Here is a 21,527-nt window from a genome sequence, read left to right as displayed (position 1 = left end):
CTGTTGCCACGTATATGTTGTCCAGTTCTATCATTGCTTATGATGAAAATTCAAGCCTAGTGCCAATAATTCTACTGAGGACCAAACAAGAAGTCCCTCTGATATAATCTTTATACTTTGGAAATTCCTTATTTTTTGGTCTGCTGGAACATATCCGTTTCCTATGGTTATATTTTATAAACATTACCTTCAGTTATTTCAGTGGTGTTTTTAGAGCAGAGAAGAAATAAATATGTTTGCGCAGTCCATTTTTGTGAATTTGAACTATAAGATACGACTTTCAACATCCAGTAGACATAGTTTTGCATAGTACATGCATAGTATCATACATTATGACCTATGTTCTGAGACTCTAATCGAATATTTTGGATGAATGGTATTTAATAAAAATATATATAAGTATCTATGAAAGGAAATATTTCTAGAAACGTCTTTTTTACCTGATTCACTAGGAACAATTACAAGGATAAAGAAAGAAAAGTAATGAGACTCTTACCCTGCCCAAATCCAAAACCCCACAGAAAAATCTGCTGAAAGAAGGGAGGAGGAAATGATCTGCATTTATTGAAACCCTTCTAGGGGTTAGTTTTTTGAGTTTGTTGTTGATTTTTACAAATTGTATCTCTTTCAATCCTTATAAAAATACTTTTAGTGGCAAACAGCACCTTCCTTCTACAAAAAGGAGATACTTTTCTAAATATCCCCCCATACTTCATCAAAGTTTGAATCCAGATCTTTGGTATTCCAAAGTCTATTTTGTTTTCCCTATAATATTCTACCTTTCCAGAATTAGGACAATTATTTGTCACCAGTGTTCAACAAACACTCTCTTAACCTTATTTTTTTTCCATTGTACTTGTTCTTTATAAGGTACTTTCCACAAATCCCTCATGGGAGAAGTAAATATATGCACCCAAAGAATAATCTTTAAAAGTCTTCCTTCTCCTGGCATTCAAGAAATGAAATAATCTTATCATTGTAAGGAAATACTCAACATTTTAAACTCTAATAGCGCTCCCACATTTGAAAACTCTAAAACTGCTTCTGTTGTTAGTAATTAACGTAGGAAGACAGTGTGCTTGGTGATATGGAATAAGGATCTGTTATGGTTCAAGTGACACAAAAATCGTACTTAAAAAAAAACTACAAAAGAGGAGATTTCTATACATTGTATTTAAGCAACCTTTTGTGCAAAGCTAAGGTCTACTAGAAAATGAATTCTTCATAGCCCTATTTGTATTTCTGATTTTTAGAATTCCATATTAATTGAGTTTTACAGCAGATTATCTTTTTTAAAGAACTAGGGATAAGAAATATAGGTAGTAAAATAAATATGACCATTTAAAATCTAGAATATCCATTCAGAGTAGAAATACAAATAACAAAAGAAAACCCAGTTTAAATAGCAAGTAAATATATTTGATAATAGAAATATAAACATAATCATAAGGGTGAGTTGCTTCTAATTATGGCCTTTAGCTAAGTAGGTACTTAATATCAGTTACAAAAAAAATACTTATTTGTAGATGACAAATTCTTTCAGATGGTAATTACACTTTTTGAGATTTGGGAAAATGGAAGTGTGTTTTCTCCTTTTCTAGTGAAGTTTCTACTAAATTCTTGTGATAACAATGTTTTTAGTCTAAATCATTTCACTGTCAAACAAAATATCCTTGATTAAATACATGGAAAAAGAGAAGAAAAAGGCATGAAACAAAACCTCTCCATATTCAGGCTGCCACCAATTGCTTTCTTGTCTAATTTGAATTGTGCAGTAGCTAATCATATTTTGGCACTTTCTTGCCATCAAAGCATTTCATGAAATTATCCCATTACAATGTTTTTCTCAGAGGCAAAATTAACATCGATGACAGTTCAATTGACATGTTTCTTTTTCTTCTAGTACTGTTGCCAATTAAACAAATTGTACCATATTTTGATTCTCGTTTTTGTTAATTATTTATAAAATTGTAGCTTCTGATTTTTTTTCTTAAGTTTCAGTTTCTTGGTCAGAACTGGAAATAGTGCCAATCTTGATATCACATGAACTTAACTTTCTGAGAAAGTGTCCTATAATACTTACCGGGTAGCAATCATTAAGACTGGTTGTTGGGTTTAAATTTGCTTCCAGTAATTTTCAGTTTTTCTTTTACCACTTATATCTCAGTGAGGCAAAGAACTTAATGAATCCTGAGACATCAAATAAGGAATCTTTCCACCCAATCTAGAGGTTATTCTCTTTCTACCTTCCTAGTTTCAACCTTAAATTTTTCTTTTAATTAATGTTACATAAGTGAAATATATATATATATATATATTTTTTTTTTTAACATAATTGAAAGAAGAATTACTTTGTCAGGGAAATGAAAAATACCATATCATGGACCTTTATACTTTAAGACAGTGCTTAAGCATTTAAAATCAAGTCAAACCATTCCCTTCAGCTCAGACTAAATGGGAGTCTGTGTTAGTGTGGGACTTGCTTCCACTCCTCATTTTGCCTCTGGTCCTGTCCATCTGTCCGTCTGTCCATCCATCCTTCCTCCCTCCTTCCTTTCCTTCTTTCTTTTTTATTTTTGTTTCTTCTTGAGGAGATACTTCTAAAAGTGAACATGCCTCTTTCTCATACATTTATTTAAAATACGGACCTTATCTTCTCTTCCTCTGATACTCAATCCACTTTTTCATGGCTCAACAAACTTCCTGTAAGGGACCAGAGAGTAAATATTTTAGTCTTCGCAGGTCAAAACTTCGCAGGCTTTTTGCCAGCACCACCCCCAGAGTGTGAAATGGCACAGACAATAGACGTGTGAATGAAGTGTGTGGCTGTTTTCCAATGGAACAGCTGATACACCAGCCTGTGGCCCACAGAACAGAGTTCATGGTCCCTGCACTACATCTCTGGAATGAAACTTCCTGAAGGCAGGGGTTGTGTCTGCTTTTCTCACCGTTAGAACCCCAGTACCTAAAAGTGGTGCATACAGGGTATTCCACCTGTCGCACGTGTACCTAGAATAACACATTTGGGAGAACACTTGGCCCTCATAGAAATAAAAGCTTTACTGGCTAATCATTTGGCTTGACGATGAGTTGCTAGGCTTGGAGTGACGGAGGGGATTCATGTTTTCAACGGACTCCGGTGCCACACTTCATTTTCACTGGGAACGTGGTTCAAATAAATAAATCCGCTGAGCGAACTTCTGGATAGACATTTGTACAGGGAGGGACATGTTCTGCACTGTCTGAATTTCATGCGGTTGTCACACTGAGTTATTTCCAGACAGAGATTTCAAGGCCTTCCTCATGTTTGGGTTAAAGATCTCATTCACTTACTCATCCTACCATTTTGCCTATCTTGGAGGCTGTTTCCTCTATGGAATATTTTCACCTTGATCAGTGGGCTTCATCAGCCAGCGTCTGGTTGCTTGAAGTTATTTCCCTAAACACTGAGCTTAGATCCTACCCATCTTCATACCTCCACGCATTGCACAATGGAAAGCAGAAACAGACACGGTTCTGGAAGATGTAGCTGCCTTCGATGTGGAATCCCCGGCACAAGCAATTGAACCTCCAGGCACTCCTAGGACTAGCGTGGTTTTATACAGGCGCAACTGCGCTCCCATGATCACTTATCATAAAGCAAGAGACAATTGGGCCACGCTTCCCTCTTGCTTGCTTTTGTGTACAAAAAAATAAATAAATAAAATAAATAGAATAGAGCAAATAAGAAAAAAAAAAAAAAAACAGTCTTGCAGCTGGAAGGCAACTTTAAAGAAAAATGATGTTCATAGCTATCCTGCCAGTAGCTGGCAAAGCAATTTTTATAAAACATATTTAATGTTTACAACCACTTGGAGGCTGGAGAAAGAGTAATACTTTAAAAATATGTTTAATGTTTTGAACCATTCAGTGGCCAAGCAGCAGCTCCTCCTAACATATATTTAATGCTTAGAGTCATTTGGTGGTTAGGAAAAAAAGGAACTTCTTGTTAATTTTTAACATTTATTGCTGATCAGTGGCTGCTAAAGCAAGTATCAGTGCAGCCTGGTTTATGTTTAGGGAGTCACCGCGCTCCTACTAAAACAATTCATACACTTCTCTCAAGGCCACACAAAAACTGTCAATAGCATTACCTTTGCGATTGTACTGCTAATAAAAACAGAGGAATCAAGCGGAGGAATAAAATGCTCCCTGAACACACAGTACTAACAGCCTATGGTCCTGAAAACAGCTCTGGCACGCAGTGCGCTGTGGACCCTTTGCTGCTGGCACGGGGCTGGCGCGGGGGGGTGGGGGTAGGGGGGCGGGGGGTGGTTGCAGATCACGGGGTCTCGCTCAGTCTCATCCCAGGTGTTAAAGCGACTCAGCAGATTGGAAAGCGAAAGTGCAATCTGATAATTGGTGTTTCTTACAAATCAACAGCTTGTCACCACAAATTAAGACGGAAGAGTCCTCTCCACCGAAGAAAATGTAAATTGGAATACAAAGACTATGAGGTTTTTGTTTTTTGGGTTTTGGGTTTTTTTCCCCAAGGTATAGCCTGGAAGAAAAACAATAGTAAATATTGAGCTCCCGTGTCTGAGGGAGGGACTATCTGGGGAAAAAAAGGAGAAGGATCATTAGGTAGACCTCTACAAGGGAGGCATTCTCCTATCAGTTGCCTGAGAATGATCATCAAATTATTAGCAGGATCCGTCCGCATTTATTGATCGCATTTATCCAGGCACTGGGGTAAGTGTTACACATAAATTTTCTCTTTTACTGCTTGCAGTAACTCTGGGAATTAGGTATTTTTATTCCTCATTTGCAGGTAATGAAACCAAAGCACAATGAGGACAAATAATCTAGGCAAATACAACCAAGAAGCAGTAGAGTGCGGATTTGGACTCAAGTTTAATACCCAGAGAATGCACTTGAACATATTACAAAAGAGTTCCGTCCTCTGTATCTCTGTAGAAATTTTATATATACATATATATATATATGAGAATACATAAGCTACTTCCCAATGTGGGAAAGAAATTTCAAAAACAAATATTTTGGCAAAAAATGGCCTTATTAATAACTTCCTAGGCCATCTTTGGCTTCTCATATGAGAATCTGGACTCACGTCAACAAATTATGAGGAAATTCAAGTGAAATGAAGGACTGCTGATTTAAACAGTTAATGCCTATGCAAAATACAAGCCAGAGATAATCACTTCTAAAATCAAGTTCAGTTCCTTTAAGAATGAGAGAGAGCCCTTGCTCTTTGCTTATCTTCTAGAATCATTCAGTCCCAAAGCCTAGCTAAGGCAGGCAAAGGTAGCTTTTGGTGCCAGCAAGGTTATAGGGGAGGAGGGGTAGACCTGGAACAGAATAAAACAAGCTATTGAACAAATACTGAAGCCCAAGCAGAGTGAGAAAGGGGTCCACAGTGAGTTCAGGTGGCAGGAGGGGGGCGTGTGATCTATGGGAAATGCAGCCCAGTGTGGGGATGCAGAGTCCCTGTGGGGCACGCAAAACCTCTCTAGTGGGATAATGGAGAAGATAATGGAAACAGGGCAGATTTTCAAACTTGTGAGTGGAGTCATCCCCGCCTCTGTAAGGTGTCCGGAGGCGGAGTGGCCGTGAGAGATTGGTGCATACAGGGGCTTTGAGCAAATAACAAAATACATTAAGGACAACAACAGCCAGATTTCTTACTCTTGGAAAAGAATTGTAAATTATAGAAGGCTAAAAACAAACAAACAAACAACCCTAGAATAATTAGAGTAGGAGGTATCAGTATGAAATCAAGGGTTTTGGTCTATTTAGAATGATACAGAAATAGGGGCACCCGGGTGACTGCGTCGGTTAGGCATCTGCCTTTGACTCAGGTCATGATCCCGGGGCCATGGGATCACATCAGGTTTCTTGCTAATCGAAGAGTCTGCTTCCCCTTTGGCCCCTCTCCCACTCATGCTCTCTATCTCTCTTTCTCTCAGATAAATAAATAAAAATCTTTTTAAAAAGAATGATACAGAAATAAATACTAAATATATATATATAAATATTATACACACACACACACACACACACACACATATTCTTTAGCTGTGCCCACTGAGAGAGTCTAGGAGCAATGATTTTCCAATAGCAAAGGACACACATAGCAACTAGATTCTGGCTTCTAAATATTATTCTCTATGAGGGTGGGGAGAGAGCTCCTTGAAGAAATACTTTCTCCCAGAGCTGGGGAAGGAAAAATGCAAGACAAGTCCCAAATATATTTTGGGGCCAGAAAGTAAGGGAATATTCAGATAATTAAGAGGTAATGTTGAAATGACACAAAAATAAGCTCATAGTGTCTTTACTTATATTTTACATTTCAGACTAAAGCTGAAATCATTTCAATAGTAAAATCAGTAATGGTGCTAACACATTAGAACCAACGGGATACAGTAAGAAACCCTGAGACTGCACTGACACAAACTAATAGATCATTTGAAAGTGTGATGAGGACCAGGTTATGTCTCTAGTTTCAAAATACCTTTTGACAAGAAAAAAATACCTTTTGACAAAATAGGTAATGATTACAAAAAGATAAGAGGAACTTCAACTTAGTGGAATCATTGTCTAAGGTAGACAACCTCTAAGATGGACCTCAGTTATGCCTGCCTCCCACATACATTCACACCTTTGGCTAATTCCTTTCCCTGGAGAACAAAATGGGTGTGTCAAGTTGATCCTAAGAAATAAAATATAGTAGAAGGGACAGAATGTCAATTCCAAGACCACAACCACATGACTGGGATTGGAATTATACCCCCCTGCACTGGGAAATCTTCAGATGAAACCACATTTTTTATTGCCAGCTTGACTCTAAATCCACAAGAGACTTGAATGCAAAGACACCCGGCTAAACTGAGCCCAAATTCACGACCCAGATAAATCAAGAGATAATACATACTTGCAGTCTTAAGCCTCTAAATCCTGTAGTAATCTGATGTATTTAGTAGATAATAGCAATTTCAGACCTGGTGGTGGGGTTCTGCTCTAACAAATGCCTAAAAGGCGGTAATGGTTTTGCAGTTAGGCCAGTGTGGGCTTTGAGGAGAATGTCAGTATAAAATGCATTGAACACACTCTTCATTGCATGTTGGACTTGGACGGTGCTGCATGTGAGGACTTGCAGGAAAATGAGAACATCTTATTGGAAATTAGAAGATCACTGTTAGGCAGTGGCAGAACATTTAGCAAAACTGTTGCCAGCATGTATTTGAACAGTAGAAAAGGACCCAGGGACTTTTGAACAAAAAGCATCAAGGTCTCTTTGGTTTTAAAGATTACTAGTCTTCCCAGATGGCAAATGATGCTAAAATTAAGAAATGGTTTCTAGGCCAAAATCAAATCCAGGGCACCTGGGAAAGCATGGTCAAAAGATAAAGCCATGGTGGTGACAGTAAAATTTTTTGTTAAGATCTTAGAAAGATCAAGGATGGTTCATTGGCTTACTGTCTAGTCAGAAATTTCTCTCTTAAGAGATAAATGGGTAAGTATGACTCAAAGATCCTTTCTAGCAAATAATAAGGGTTCTAATTCATGGAAAGGCTTTGTCACTCAGGCACCTCTGTAGGGCCCAAGGTAGAGAGGATTTATCTTGAAGGGATTTTTTTTTTTTTTTGTCTAATTCAGTGAACCCCCAAAAGATTCATGGGATACCCATACTACTGACAAAATAAAGAGTTCTACAGGTAGAAACATCAAAAGTGTGAATTGAAGAAAGAGAGTCAGAGATTTTACAGTGAAAATGGGCCTTTGAACCCTTTGAATTCTACTGGGAGGAAGACGACCAAGAGAGCTGCTTCAGAGGCAAGTATGTGCTGCATTGCATAAAAAATGAAGGATAACTCAGAAGGTAGAACCAAGAGCCCAGGCAGTATAACTGAGACCCAAGGACAAATATTCTCAGGACTTGAACCTAATCAAAGGGCTTTTCATATTTACCAGCTAGATTTCTGGAACGGGATGGACCAGTAACTCCTTTATTTAGGGCATTTTCCCTCTTTCTTTTCCTATTTTTTTTTTTTTTTTTAAACAGAAATGTCTTCAGAAGTTTGCTCATCCCCATCTCTAACCACTGTGTGTTAGGTGTCGGAGTGGGGGTAAGTAACTGGTTTTTTAGCATCATGAGTCTGCAGATCAAGAGGAGATAAATCTATGGAATCTCATTTGCTCTTGCGCTTGATTTATATGATCAGTTTCTGGATTTTGGACTCATGTAATGAGGGAAAAAAAATTGGGGTCCTAGAAAGGGGCTGAGTATATATTGCATGACAGAACAACATTGATTGTTGGGGTCCAGAGGGTAAACTGTGGTAGAAGGCTTCCAGGATCTTAGCTGCCTTGTACTGATTGTCTTGGGTAATCCCATTTCCTGAATGTGGGGTGGAATATGGAAGAAAGGAGAGGATGTCATTTTAAATATTGGTTATGAATACAGACTGTGGCTTTGGTCAGAGATGTTCTTTTCTCCAGCTGTCTCTTAGTTAGCTATCCTTGGGCCCAGGCAGCTGCCAGGCTTCAAGGAAGCCCTGTTGAAAGGTCTATGTAGCAAGAGACCAAGAGTCTACAAATCGCCACAGGAGTAAGCTGGGAAGCAAACTCCTACCTCCTCCCAAATAAGCCTTTAGATCAGACCTTCGCCCCAGCTATGGATATAACCTCTTGGGAGACCTTGAGCCAAAGGTACCCACCTAAGCCTCTCCTGGGCATCCATGATCCTACAGGATAATAAATGTTTGTTGTGTCGTGCTCTAGGCTTTGGCTAATATATCATGCAACAAAAGATAACTAATGCACAATGTTGGTCAAGTAATAAAAATTAACACTATTAGTAATGGGACAAATTAAAACTCTGTTCTACCTGATAAGATACAACAAGGATACAACAAGATTACAGCATCATATCTGTGATGTACCTAAAAAAAAAAAAAAAAAGGCCTATCCTGGAGTTAGGAACATTAGGCAAACCCAGCATGAGGGATATTCTAAATAATCATTGGCCAAGAATCCTCAAACCTGCCACAAAATCAAGAAAAAGGAAGGAATTGCTCCAGATTGAAGAAAACTAAAGAGATACGGCATTTGATTACACCATGTGATTTTGACCTGGAAAATTGTGTTATAGGAGATATTATTGAAATGACTGATAAAACATGAATGGGGCCTAAAGGTTAGATTCCAGTAATGCATTAATGTTAATTTCCTGATTTTAATAATCACATTTCGGTTATATGTAGAGAGTGCCTTTATTTGCAGAAAAGAGCTAACATTCTGTCTCCAGCTTCCTGGCAAAATTTCTGCTTATGGGGCATAGACAGAGACCAATGAGACTCTTCGTACGGTACCACTTAAGCTGTTCTCTGAGTGGCTCATATGGTAAGATAATGTCTCTGCTTTGCAATTTCTTCATCTGTCTCCCTATGGCATTTCCATGAAAGCAAGGAAGTTTGGAAATTTATGTAAGTTTTTAAAATGTAGGGCGCCTGGGTGGCTCAGTGGGTTAAGCCGCTGCCTTCGGCTCAGGTCATGATCTCAGGGTCCTGGGATCGAGTCCCGCATCAGGCTCTCTGCTCGGCAGGGAGCCTGCTTCCTCCTCTCTCTCTGCCTGCCTCTCTGCCTACTTGTGATCTCTCTCTGTCAAATAAATAAATAAAAATCTTTAAAAAAAATAATAAAATGTAATAATGGTGTACTAAATTAATGTTAGGTATAGACATCGTTTTCACTATTTCCTTTGTGGAGTTGAACTATTTAAGTATGGCCACATAGAAAATATTCTCTGTTTAAAAACTTTCAAAAAAACTTGCCAAAAATTATATCTTAGCACGTTTCCCCAAACTTCCTGTAAAAAAACAGAGTTCATGAAAAAGAAAAAAAGACGGAAGGTACATGTTAATTTTTTAATAAGCTAGCAGTGCAATTCTCTTCGGGTGTATCTTCTTTTATTTATACTTACACTTTTTTTTTTTTTTTTTCCTAAGTCAGTGAATAAGAGATACCTAGTCCTCAGATTTTGTTTTAAACAAAGTCCCCCTACCCTCAGGTTTATAATAAAATGAAATATGCATTTTAAGATCTTAACCAGCTCATCTGACATTGAAAGCTAAATTTAAGGCCCAAAGACATATTAGAAGCCACTAAAGAGTTATAACTGGTTGCAATTAACTTTGTTCTAAAGAGGCTGGAAGTCATACCTACATTCTGAAATTAGAGATCAGTTTTCATATAAAAATGAAGATCAGATAGTAAACAACACTGCATAAAATTATTGTACTGGTTAAATAATAAAAAAATAAAATTAATATTAATAATAATAATACAAATCTTGAGTTGGATTACCTGGCCCCTAACTATTGCTCAGGAAATGGTAGGTCTTACTACAGAAATTATGATTCACAGCATTTATAAAATGTGTCACAGAGACCTGTTGATGAGTAACCCAATCAGCTGCTTCAAACTGACTTAGCTCAGCCAGAAGAAGATAATACAAGTACGAATAAGGGTTTAAAGATGTTACACCTGTCAGCTCCCTAGGAGAAGTTACTGAAGCAGAAGCCATGCTCGTGCATTAACCACCGGTATTAAAGAAGGCATGTTACTGTAAGTCATTGTTACTGTAGTGATCTTAAAGAATTAAGACCACATTCATAACGTCCAAATTTGTCTCCAAGGAGAAAGTCTGAGTTGGGAAAATATCTGGATCATTAAGTAATTTCCTCGGGTCAGAGTAAAAGCACTTTATCTGTGAATATTACTTCCACAGCATATTACATGTGGCACAAGATAGTAACAAAGTGACCTTTCTCTTAAACAACTCATAGATTACTAGAATTTTCTTCAACTTTCTGGAACAAAATATATTCCATAGTCTAGTAAGTCTTAAATGTTGATTTTCCTCTGAACTCTCTACCCATCTTGCTCAACACCGCTCCCCAAGTTAATATCCTTTGTTGAGTTTCACTTTAGGTCATCTCCATTCCTCGTTTAATCGTTTATCACATTTTCAGACACACGATCTATTATTACTAACTTGATATTTGCATAATAGTTTTGATGTCCCAATATTTCTTTTCTTTTCTTTTCTTTCTTTCTTTTTTTTTTTTTTTTTTTTTTGTATTATAAAGTAAGCTATTTTACTCCATGTATTTGTAAGTTAGTGGTTTCTTCTCCAACATTGTCAATAACGACTCTGTCAATTATTGGGAAGGGAAGTTATTTCCTAGAGATCCCTCAAACACAGATCCATAAAACTGACGGTAAGATTTGCTGTGCTATAGCTGTACTGTCCAACACACCATGGAGATCTCCATCTGGTCTTGACCCGAAGTAATTTTGATATTCCAAAGAAAATGACACCGAGGCAGGAAGTGCTTAGAAGCGATGCAGGAAAAGAAAGTAGAGAGAGTAGGACTAGGAGTAATCCTTGGACTAAGTGACTTAAGCAGGGACCATTTCCATATGGTAAGAAGGGTGCACTTGGGAATGGAGCTCAGGAGCTCTAGGAGCAGGAATATGATGCCCGGATGGGGGCACCGTAGTTTTTCATTAGCTTTAGATTGGTCATGGAAAACCAAAAAGAACAAAGACCACAAGCCTAACTGGGTCTCCTGTGCTTTGGGTTCTGTGTAGAAGCAGGGTTTACGGGGAATGGCAAAGGTAGTACAGAGTAGGTATTTAATTTCTAATGTTTAATTCACAAGTAATGTTTATACTTTTTAGTATACATTTGAAAAAAGAATATTATGTAAGCGTAGTCCAATAATAACTAGGTGAACCCACAGCATGCAATGTGGTATCACATTCAAAAGGAATACTCCTCTATTATTATTAAAAAAAAAAAAAAAAAGCAGGGAGGGTATGTTGAAAATCATCTTAAGTATTTACTGGCGTCTCCTGAGTAATTGGTGAGAAATTCCAGTAATACCCTACGTGCAAATCTTAAAGAACTCATTCTTCCCTAGATCTTTCTGATATCTCAGCACAGTATGGCAAGTTATGTCTCACCTCAATAGTGCCAAAGCTGGGATCACTTTGTTTTCTCACCTTCCTAGCCTGATTTTCCAGATTTATTTCCCTCTTCAGGAGCTAGCTGTGAACTCCTTTATATAAGGGTTCAGAGACTGCAGTCCTTCCCTTTATCCAAACTAGCCCAACGAAAGACATAATTATTTATCTAATAAGACTAGAATTTTCTAATAATGTAGAGGGATGGATGTGTTTGCTTTAAGGATGTTATTTCTGTAATAGCCACTGAGGGCCATAAATTCATGTAAATATTCCAATTTACATAAAGTAAGCCCTGGGTTAAACCATTTAGGTACAAAAGAGCCTAGTCTTCTTAAAAGCCTTACTTTTTCTGAGAATAGTACCTTCATTTTTCTCTCCCAGTAAATTAAAAGGCACAAATAAAAAACTAGCTCTTCCCATTTTCGGGGCTACTTTTTAATAAGATACACTTCTACCCAATTGTACTTCTAAATCTTTAGCAATCAGCACCATGTAAGGAAAAAAAGAAAAAAGCTGCTCAAAAAATGTAGCAAGAACTGAGTAACAGATGTTCAGCCCTGTGTCTGTACACTAATGTTTAAAATCTGTGTAAATGCCTTCGAGCTGATTTCTCAGGTTGCAGAGAGAATATGATCTTTGAATACCTAGTAAGGTCATAGATAACAATCTCAAATAAATTTGTGATGAATCCAAGAATTGAAGAATGTGACCATTCTTGAAGCCACTAACCTGCTTCTGCCCTTGGTTTAGTTTATGCATGTCTGGGTTGGTTGTAGGGACAACAGAAGCCCTCTGAGGAATGCCAGACAGGGAAATTGGCAACGGCTCATGGTAGGAGTTTCAAGTTGTAACCTCAGAGTGATGGGAGGCTTTATTTTACAAATGTGCTAGATACCACAAGTTACTTTGAAATAGAATGAGGGTTGCCAGTGGTGACTTTGGAATAAAAATTATTTAAAATTGTCATTAAAGCTGTCATCCTTGATTCATTGACCCCACAATACATATCTTAGAACTTTAAAATTTAGGTTGATACTGAAGTGCGAATTCATATCAAATTTAAATTATTAACAGTGGCAGTGATACTATAGCTAATTGTAAATGTATTCTAATAATATGTTCACGATAATATTTGCTTCCTGTTTTGATGGCATAACTACTCAGGGTTACTTGTAATAAAAAAGAAAACAATACCATCCTTCTGGAATCTGTATCTGTAGCTATAAAGGATACAACACACTCCTTTCTGGACCACTTCCAGACTCATAAGTGATACGTGTTTTGGGTGATTTACTTTGAGCCAAGAATCCCTACATGGTATTTGTGGGTATGGCAGTTACCTTTAGTGCCATGTAGGCACCTGGAATCGTAAAGACAATGGATTTTAGTAAAAATTGAGCTTCATACTTAATTACAAAGGGATTCTGTGGGTTCCGATAAATGCAAAGATTGAAAAGTAGTGACAAATGTTATATATATCCTGGATACTTATGTATCTATTTGTATATTCAGTATGGAACAGAAAGGACAACAATGAAAATATAAGTGAAAATAATTGTGTCTTATAGTAGAATAATAATCTTCTGGTTTTACAAATAAGATGTTTACATTGACCTGCAAAAAACAAAATGTTGAAAAGGCTTCAGTGCATCTGACAAAATTTTGATTTGCCTACTCACCCACAGGAGACATTTCTGGGACACTAGCAACGTAGGGTCCATCCAAAAACTTTGGCTCATTATCATTAATATCCTGTACTTTGATGATGAATTCTGATTCAGGCTCTAGGGGCTTCCTGGTTTCTATGTCCACGGCCTGAGCACGGAGTGTGTAGAAAGGTTTTTCTTCTCGGTCCAGGCTCCTGATTGCATGGATGTCCCCTGTAGTTTCATCAATGGTAAAAACTGTGCCAGCGCCATCTCCCGAGAGGGTGTATTTAACAGTCCCCTCTCCTTTATCTAAGTCAGAATGGAGCTTTTAGGGGGAGAGAGAAAGAGACAGAGACAGAGAACACCGTCAAAGGGATGGTTCCATAATAGAAATACTTGCAGTATAATTTTTTATCAGAAAAGTTGAAAGAAAAATCTTGTGTTTTTTTTTTCCATTGTTTTCCTTTCTTCTTTTTCTTTTTCTTTCTTTCTTTTTTTAACTAACTCTTTGATTATAAATATGTTAAGACATATTAAAAGTAGAAAAAAGCATAATAAGCATTTATATATACATATACATCCCAGAGATTCTACCATTTACCTTTTAATTTACAGTAGACATTGAACAATGCAGGGATTAGGGTTGTCGACCCCTGTGCAGTTGAAAATCTGTGTATAACTTTTAACTCCAACAAGACTTAACCACCAATAACTGTTGAGTGGAAGCCTTACCAATAGTATAAACAATAAGTCAACACAGATTTTGTATGTTATTTGTATTATATCCTGCATTCTTTTTTAAAAGATTTTATTTTATTTATCTCTTTATTTTAGAGAAAGAGAATGAGCATGAGCAAGGGGAGGGGAAGGAGTGGACGGAAAGGAAGAGAATCCCAAGCTAACTCCAAGTTGAATGAGGAGCTCAAGGCAGGGCTCAAACTCAGGACCCCGAGATTGTAACCTAAACTGAAATTGACTGAGTCACCCAGGCTTCCCTGTATTCTTACAATAAAATGAGCTAGATAAAATGAAATGTTATTAAGGAAAAGTAAGGAAGAGAAAATATATTTACAGTAATTGTACTGTATGATACCGTAAGTTTATGTATTTATGAAAAAAATGCATGTAAGCGAAGTTTAACCTCCATGAGGTTTAAAACCATGTTGTTCAAGGATCAACTGTATTTGACTCATCTCATTTTTGGTCACACATCTACCCTTCCATTCGTCCTGTCAATCCATTTTATTTCTCAGTGCATTACAGAGATTGTCTAAGTACTGCTTTCAAATACATGGACATGCATAAATACAACTAATTTGTTATCTGAATTTATTTCTTTTACACGCTTTTGGGGATAAAATTTTCATAAAATGAAATGCATTAATCTTAAGTATGCTCATTTCATTTTAAGTAATTGTTATAATAAATATAAATGAGCTTATCAATGCCAAATCAGAAACCCTCCTGAATATCCTAAATTAAAAAATCAATGACCTGAATGCAGTCAGAGAGAAGGTAGAAGAACTCAGAAAATATTAAACTTTTTTGTTTGAAAGGAGAGGAGAGATTTGGCAAACCAGATGGTTTCAGATATGTGTAGTGGAGTATTTCATTTTAACAGACTGTCTTTCAATGAGTTATTCAATATTACTCAGCCAAATGTTGGATAGAATCACTGATTATCCTTTCAGATTCACAGAAAAATGGCTTGCTCTAATTCATTCCATTTATTTGAAATCTTATAATATAGAAAAGTTTCGAACTTCTAATTTTTTCAACACATTTATAATTCACTTTAGTATAGCATGTAATAAGATACCCATAGATAACATAGGGGAGAGGACCAAACAGAAGAAAAATTATCTTTATGATTCTGTGGGGCAATGTTTTTCAAACTGGAGTCCAAGAATTATTATATTTTAAAGATTTTACTTATTTATTTGACAGAGAGAAAGAGAACAAGCAGGGGGAGCAGCAGATGGAGAGGTAGAAGCAGGACCCCTGCTGAGCAATGAACCTGACACAGGGCTTGATCCCAGTACCCCAGGATCATGACCTGAGCTAAAGGTAGACATTAACTGACTCAGCCACCCAGGTACCCCTGGAGTCCATGAATTAATGAAGATGAACACAGGTTTTGAAATCCATGAAATATCCAATAATGTATTTATATGATATAGATATTACATTATTTACAATTCTCTAAGAATATGTATACTCATAAATATATATTTTATAAATAATATAAATACACACTCTATTTAAATTATATAGCATGTATAGTTTTATAAATACTATTTTTTATTCAGTTGCTGATCTAAAATGTTTTAAACCTATTCCTACTGATATCATCTGATATCAGGGTCCACATTTTTACATTTAAAAGGTTCTTCCAGCCAACAGACCAGCCAAAGAAAAAAGGGTAAGCTTTTAGTGTCCATAGTCTTCTGGGCAATGCTTCAAAATTTGCATACAAGCACAACATTCTTGCAAAATTTTTGGTAAGAATGTGTTCTGTATTTTTTTTTAATATTTCAACCTACACAAAAAACTTTGAAATATTTTAAATTATATAAATATCCTGTGGCAAATAGGTTTTCTGTGTATTAGTATTAGTAAAATCAAAACACAAAAACCCAAACTCAACAGTGACTCTTAAACTCAACGTTCTGGCCTAACTTCAGTAAAATAACATCATCCTTCAAATCAATGTTATTAAAATGAATGTGTTCATTTGTGCATTTGTATTTACTTCAAAATTTTCTTTCAAAGTATATTTGTAAAAGAGCATAACAAAGAATTGATTCCTGGGTCAGTGTTATAGTAAAAAGAATAAGAAAACAAAAAGAGGGCACACGATTTTGATTTTTCTTTCACGTTTCCGCACATTTTACTCAAGTCTAAAGAAAATTGCTATAAATGACGAAGAAGATTTTTCCCCCTATTTCTTTTTTTTCTTTTCTTTCTTTCTTTTTTTTTTTTAACAAACTCTTATGAAGCACAGGAAGTTTCAAGTGTAAAATCAAGCTGTAGATAAATGTACTTTGAACTTCAGAATTTCAAATTACATATTTCAACCATACAGTTTAAGATATTCAACATGGTGGGTATTGCTTTTGCTTTAAAATGTATCTAAAGATATGAGGCAGGCAAAAGCTCAATGCAAAAGGAAAGACTTTATAAACTGCATCCATTTGGCCAATGGCTTTAAGAATATGTGGTAATATTGTGGGAAACAAGTGAAAATTTGAAGAAGGTTTTTACAATGTGATCCAAGCAGAATTACAAAAAAAAATCCTCATTTGGCTAAAATCAGAACTGTTTTCTTTTCGAACTGACATAAGAATAGAAAAGCAAATGTGTTTTCAGCTCTATCCAAGATCGAAATTAAATTCAGTTGCTGTTACTCCTTACTCTTTTACCTTTTTCTTCTAATCTAAAATGAAGTTTTGTAGAGATTGAAGCTTCAGAAGAAATATGTGAAAATACGTTAACATTTTGAACTGAAAATGAAGTTGATTAATGTAAAACTCGTGAGACGATTAGAATTTTTAGAGCAGTTGTTACATGACAATACCTCACAGGAGACCCCCTGCAGTATTCTGTTTTGTCAGGCAATATTTAAAATTAGTCCATTTTGATTGAACTGGCACATGAAGGACTACCTTAAAATATAGGTATTGTTCCAACATCAGTTCTAATATTAAATAAGTGATGGCCTGATGTGGGTATTATAGATAACTTCTTTTATCCTTTCAGTATACTTTCCGTTATAGTCAGCATTTACATGTAAATTGTTATAACAAAAATATATATACGTAAAAGAGTATACATATGGAAATATATTTATGTGCATTTTTATAATATTCACTAACTACATATACATATAACATGATATAAAAAATCAACACTTGCAAAAATAACAGAATACCATAATTATATTTAAAAAAAAAAAAAAAAAAAAAAAAGATCACTTGAAATTCTTCAAAAACATTTTTTTTAAAGTGACCTCTACCCCCAATGTGGGGCTCAAACTCGGAACCCCATGACTGAACCCCATCCTCTACTGACCAAGCCAGCCCGGTGCCCCTTTTCAAAATCATTTTTTTTTTTTTTGTTAACTTTTTATTTTTTATAAACATATATTTTTATCCCCAGGGGTACAGGTCTGTGAATCACCAGGTTTACACACTTCACAGCACTCACCAAAGCACATACCCTCCCCAATGTCCATAATCCCATCCCCTTCTCCCAAACCCCCTCCCCCCAGCAACCCTCAGTTTGTTTTGTGAGATTAAGAGTCACTTATGGTTTGTCTCCCTCCCAATCCCATCTTGTTTCATTTATTCTTCTCCTACCCACTTAAGCCTCCATGTTCTCCCTGATATGAGGAAGTGGTGATGCAACATGGAGGCTCAAAATCATTTTTTAATGTGTGCTTTACAGGCACTCATGGAAGTCTGAAGGCTTTAATGGGCACCGCTAATCTTTTCATAAACAATATGATGTCTATGTGTGTGGGGGTGCTCTCCTGTTTAGTCGCCTAAAGGGGTAATTATCAAGACCAAAATCTTCATGATTTTTATGAATGAAAAAATTTGAAACTTCAGTGATTCCAAGAATTGATCTCTGTAGATGAGATTCATTTCTTAAATCTTTCGGCAATTAGCTAATTCAGGATTAGCTAACTACTTCTTAGTGTCATTTGCATAAAGAAGGAGGGAGGGTTTCAGAAGGAGAATTCTCCTGACTTGCCTTATCTTTGGCCTGTGTTAACTATGACAAATCACATGATGTCATTTTACACAGGGCTTTAAGCTACACATTACACAAAGCTGATAATTCTACAAGAATAAAATTATATATAGTTACATATATATGTAACTATAGATATATAATTATATATATATATATAATTATAACAGTTTTAAAGGAGGAATATTTCTTATTCCAATTATTTTTTAAGCTGTTTCTGAGTAGGTGCTCACTGCATTGACTAAAACAGCCAACTCCAATAATATCATTTTTTAGTATTGACATTTAAAATTTCTCTCAGAAATAGAGTTCCATCAATGATGGATGTAGAAATTTGCACTGTCCAAGCAGTTGTTTTGTGGAAATGGTGTTGTTATTTTCTGATTTTTGTCCCAAGTCATCTCAGATGGAGCATGAAAATGAGATGCCAAGAGAGCCTTTAAAAAGATACTGAGGACCAGCTTCAGAGTGTAAGCAAATCTGAATTCCAGTGTTTAAAAGTTTTGAGAAAGCTAATCTAAAAGTTAAGTGTTTACTAGCATCTCCTTGATTATATTTTAGAAACTGCTGCACAAAATAAGGGACTTATTCTTATTTTCTCTAGGTTGAAAATACACATCAAACAGAAAATGCTTTCTATATTCTGTGTCCAGCAGTGATTTTATTTTCGTTTGCTTTTTGCCACGATAGGGGGTGGTTACTGGTCATGGGGCTCATATGAGTTATGATGGAGGAAGAAATTTCTGATTTTAAAAAGGTAGTTTCTGCCTGAAACCAAAATTTGTGTTCAACAAATATTGGATTTGGTGTATGTACTTGCAAATTACAAACCATGTGCCCATAAGAGACACTGGCACATCACATAGTATTTTAACACCTGCCCTCCACATCATTCTTATCAAGATTATGGTTTCATACTTTTGTTCTCTGATGTTCTCATGAGACAAATGAAAATGTGTAGGCACTACACCATCTTCCTTTATCAAGAATATTTTATTTTTTAATTTTTTTTAATTTTTTAAAATATTTTATTTATTTATTTGACAGGGATCACAAGCAGGCAGAGAGAGAAGAAGAGGCAGGCTCCCTGCTAAGCAGAGAGCCCAATGCGGGGCTCGATCCCAGGACCCTGAGATCATGACCTGAGCCGAAGGCAGAGGCTTAACCCACTGAGGCACCCAGGCACCCCAACCAAGAATATTTTAAATAGAACTTCAAACCAACAGAAAAACTAGAAGAATGATCCAATGAAAACCTATATTCTCACTCTCTAGATTAAACAGTTATTAACACTCACAGCATTTTGTTTTACTTTTATAGACTTTTTAAAGTTGCAGGCATCATAATAATTAACTACTTGAGGCTGACGCACCAACTTCCTGAAAATAAGGCCCATTTCCTACGTAATCTTAATGTCCCTATCTAATTTAAGAAAATTACTTAAAATACCTATCATCACTTGATAACCAACCCTTATTCAATGTTCCCCATTTGTCTCTTCAAATATCGTTTTTAGTTCTTTCTCTATATTTTGAGCATAGATCAAAGCAACTTTCAAACACTGCATTTGGTTTTTGTGTTTTCCGTCAGTTCGGAAGGATCATACATTTTGATATTTACTTATTTATTATCATGATCTTTTTTCAGAGAACTAGCTTCCCTTCTCCATTTGTCTGCTGGAATAAGAAACTTCCTGAGATGTCCTTTAAGTCTTTACTGTTTTGCCTGAGAATATCTTTTCAGTTTCAAAATACGGATGAGCAAATGCGGCAGCATAAATATATGCCCTACTTAATAGAGAGATCCTTGTATCATGAATTTCAACATCTGCCCGTCATCTCTATGAGCACATTCAATCCAAGGGAAAGGTGCCTTGTACAGGATACGCTTCAGCAAATTTTGGTGAAATAATGACATGTAAGTTGTAATACTCGTTATCAGCTTTTGAATGATTATAAAGCCCATAGAATAATTTAATATGACGGTTCAACAGTTCGTGAATGTGATTTGAAATAATATCATAACTTTTATTTACATATGGGATCCCTCAGATAAACTAGCCAAAACAAGGATGAGAAAATCTTCTGCGGTTTTCTTTGGCTGAAATAATTTCATTATGTACAGAACAAACTACTTTTGCTATATTCTCCTTGGTGTACTTATGAAATACTTAGTATTTCCTTTTTTGTAGTTGCTTAGTGTCCCATTCATGCTTAGTCTGTTCTCACTAACATCACAGCAGCCATTGTATTAGCTACAAAGCCATTAGATTATGTTCAAAGCATTGCTTACTGACGGGACCCCAAGATGATCTATAACTCTGCCTGAATAATGTTATAATGCAAAATTTCTCTCAGAAGCCACAGAAGGTCCAAAAATATTTGACATTCTATTCCATTCTACTCCCTGAGGGGACTCATTTGTTCTTTCTAGCTTGATGGCTGCCATCTGGGGAGGAGGAAGACCACCTTACAAGGTTCTGCATTCCCTTTAGCAGCCCATAGTGAGTGGAGAACTCCCCAGGCTGGGTTACAGACCCAAAGCTATTTATCAGCTGGAATTATCTCACCTTCTATTTAAGGAAGTAAAAATCCATTTCAAAAAGGTCCACAACTCCCCGGAGGTAGGCCAAGGCAGAGCAAAGGAGAACAAAGACTATTTGCAATGCTTGGGAGAAACAAAATCTAATGTACTAGGATATATTACACACCTTGTAAAAGAAAAAATATCCTTTTCACCCGATGCTCTCTATCATTTTTCTTTGTCTCCTTGAATATTGCACGTGTGGTTACGTATGAGGGGTATCCTAACTGATCTTTTGGATTGTCATATTTTACAACTTTAGCTCACCCAGTTTACATTATATCATTTGAGAGTGTCACAACATATTAATAGGTACTTCTGGAGAAGTTGGAGAGGTCATTGGCGTGGTGCCTAGATTTGGGAGAAAAATATGGGAGAAGGTTAAAATAATTTCTTCCCTACATTTCCGAAGCTGTAAAACATTTTTCACAAAGCCAGATTTTAGGTAACAAAACATTTCCTGACAATAAAATATTCTTATCAAATTTTTAGTAATGGAATCTCTAT

At 36.2% G+C, this 21,527-nt stretch overlaps 1 protein-coding gene across 3 annotated transcripts in view; it reads right to left on the bottom strand.

Moving 5' to 3' along the window:
- CDH12 (cadherin 12) overlaps positions 1-21,527 on the bottom strand; it is a 998,766-nt gene that overhangs the window by 170,258 nt on the left and 806,981 nt on the right. For all 3 annotated transcript variants that reach the window (XM_082725875.1, XM_082725876.1, XM_082725877.1), the window contains one exon: positions 13,713-14,007. In XM_082725875.1, coding sequence (XP_082582001.1) covers positions 13,713-14,007 — 295 coding nt within the window. The remainder of the gene's footprint in view (positions 1-13,712; positions 14,008-21,527) is intronic.

Source organism: Mustela nivalis (assembly GCF_964662115.1).
Source record: "Mustela nivalis genome assembly, chromosome: 3".
Taxonomy (NCBI): Eukaryota; Metazoa; Chordata; class Mammalia; order Carnivora; family Mustelidae; genus Mustela; species Mustela nivalis.
This window is presented reverse-complemented; position numbering and strand designations above follow the sequence as displayed.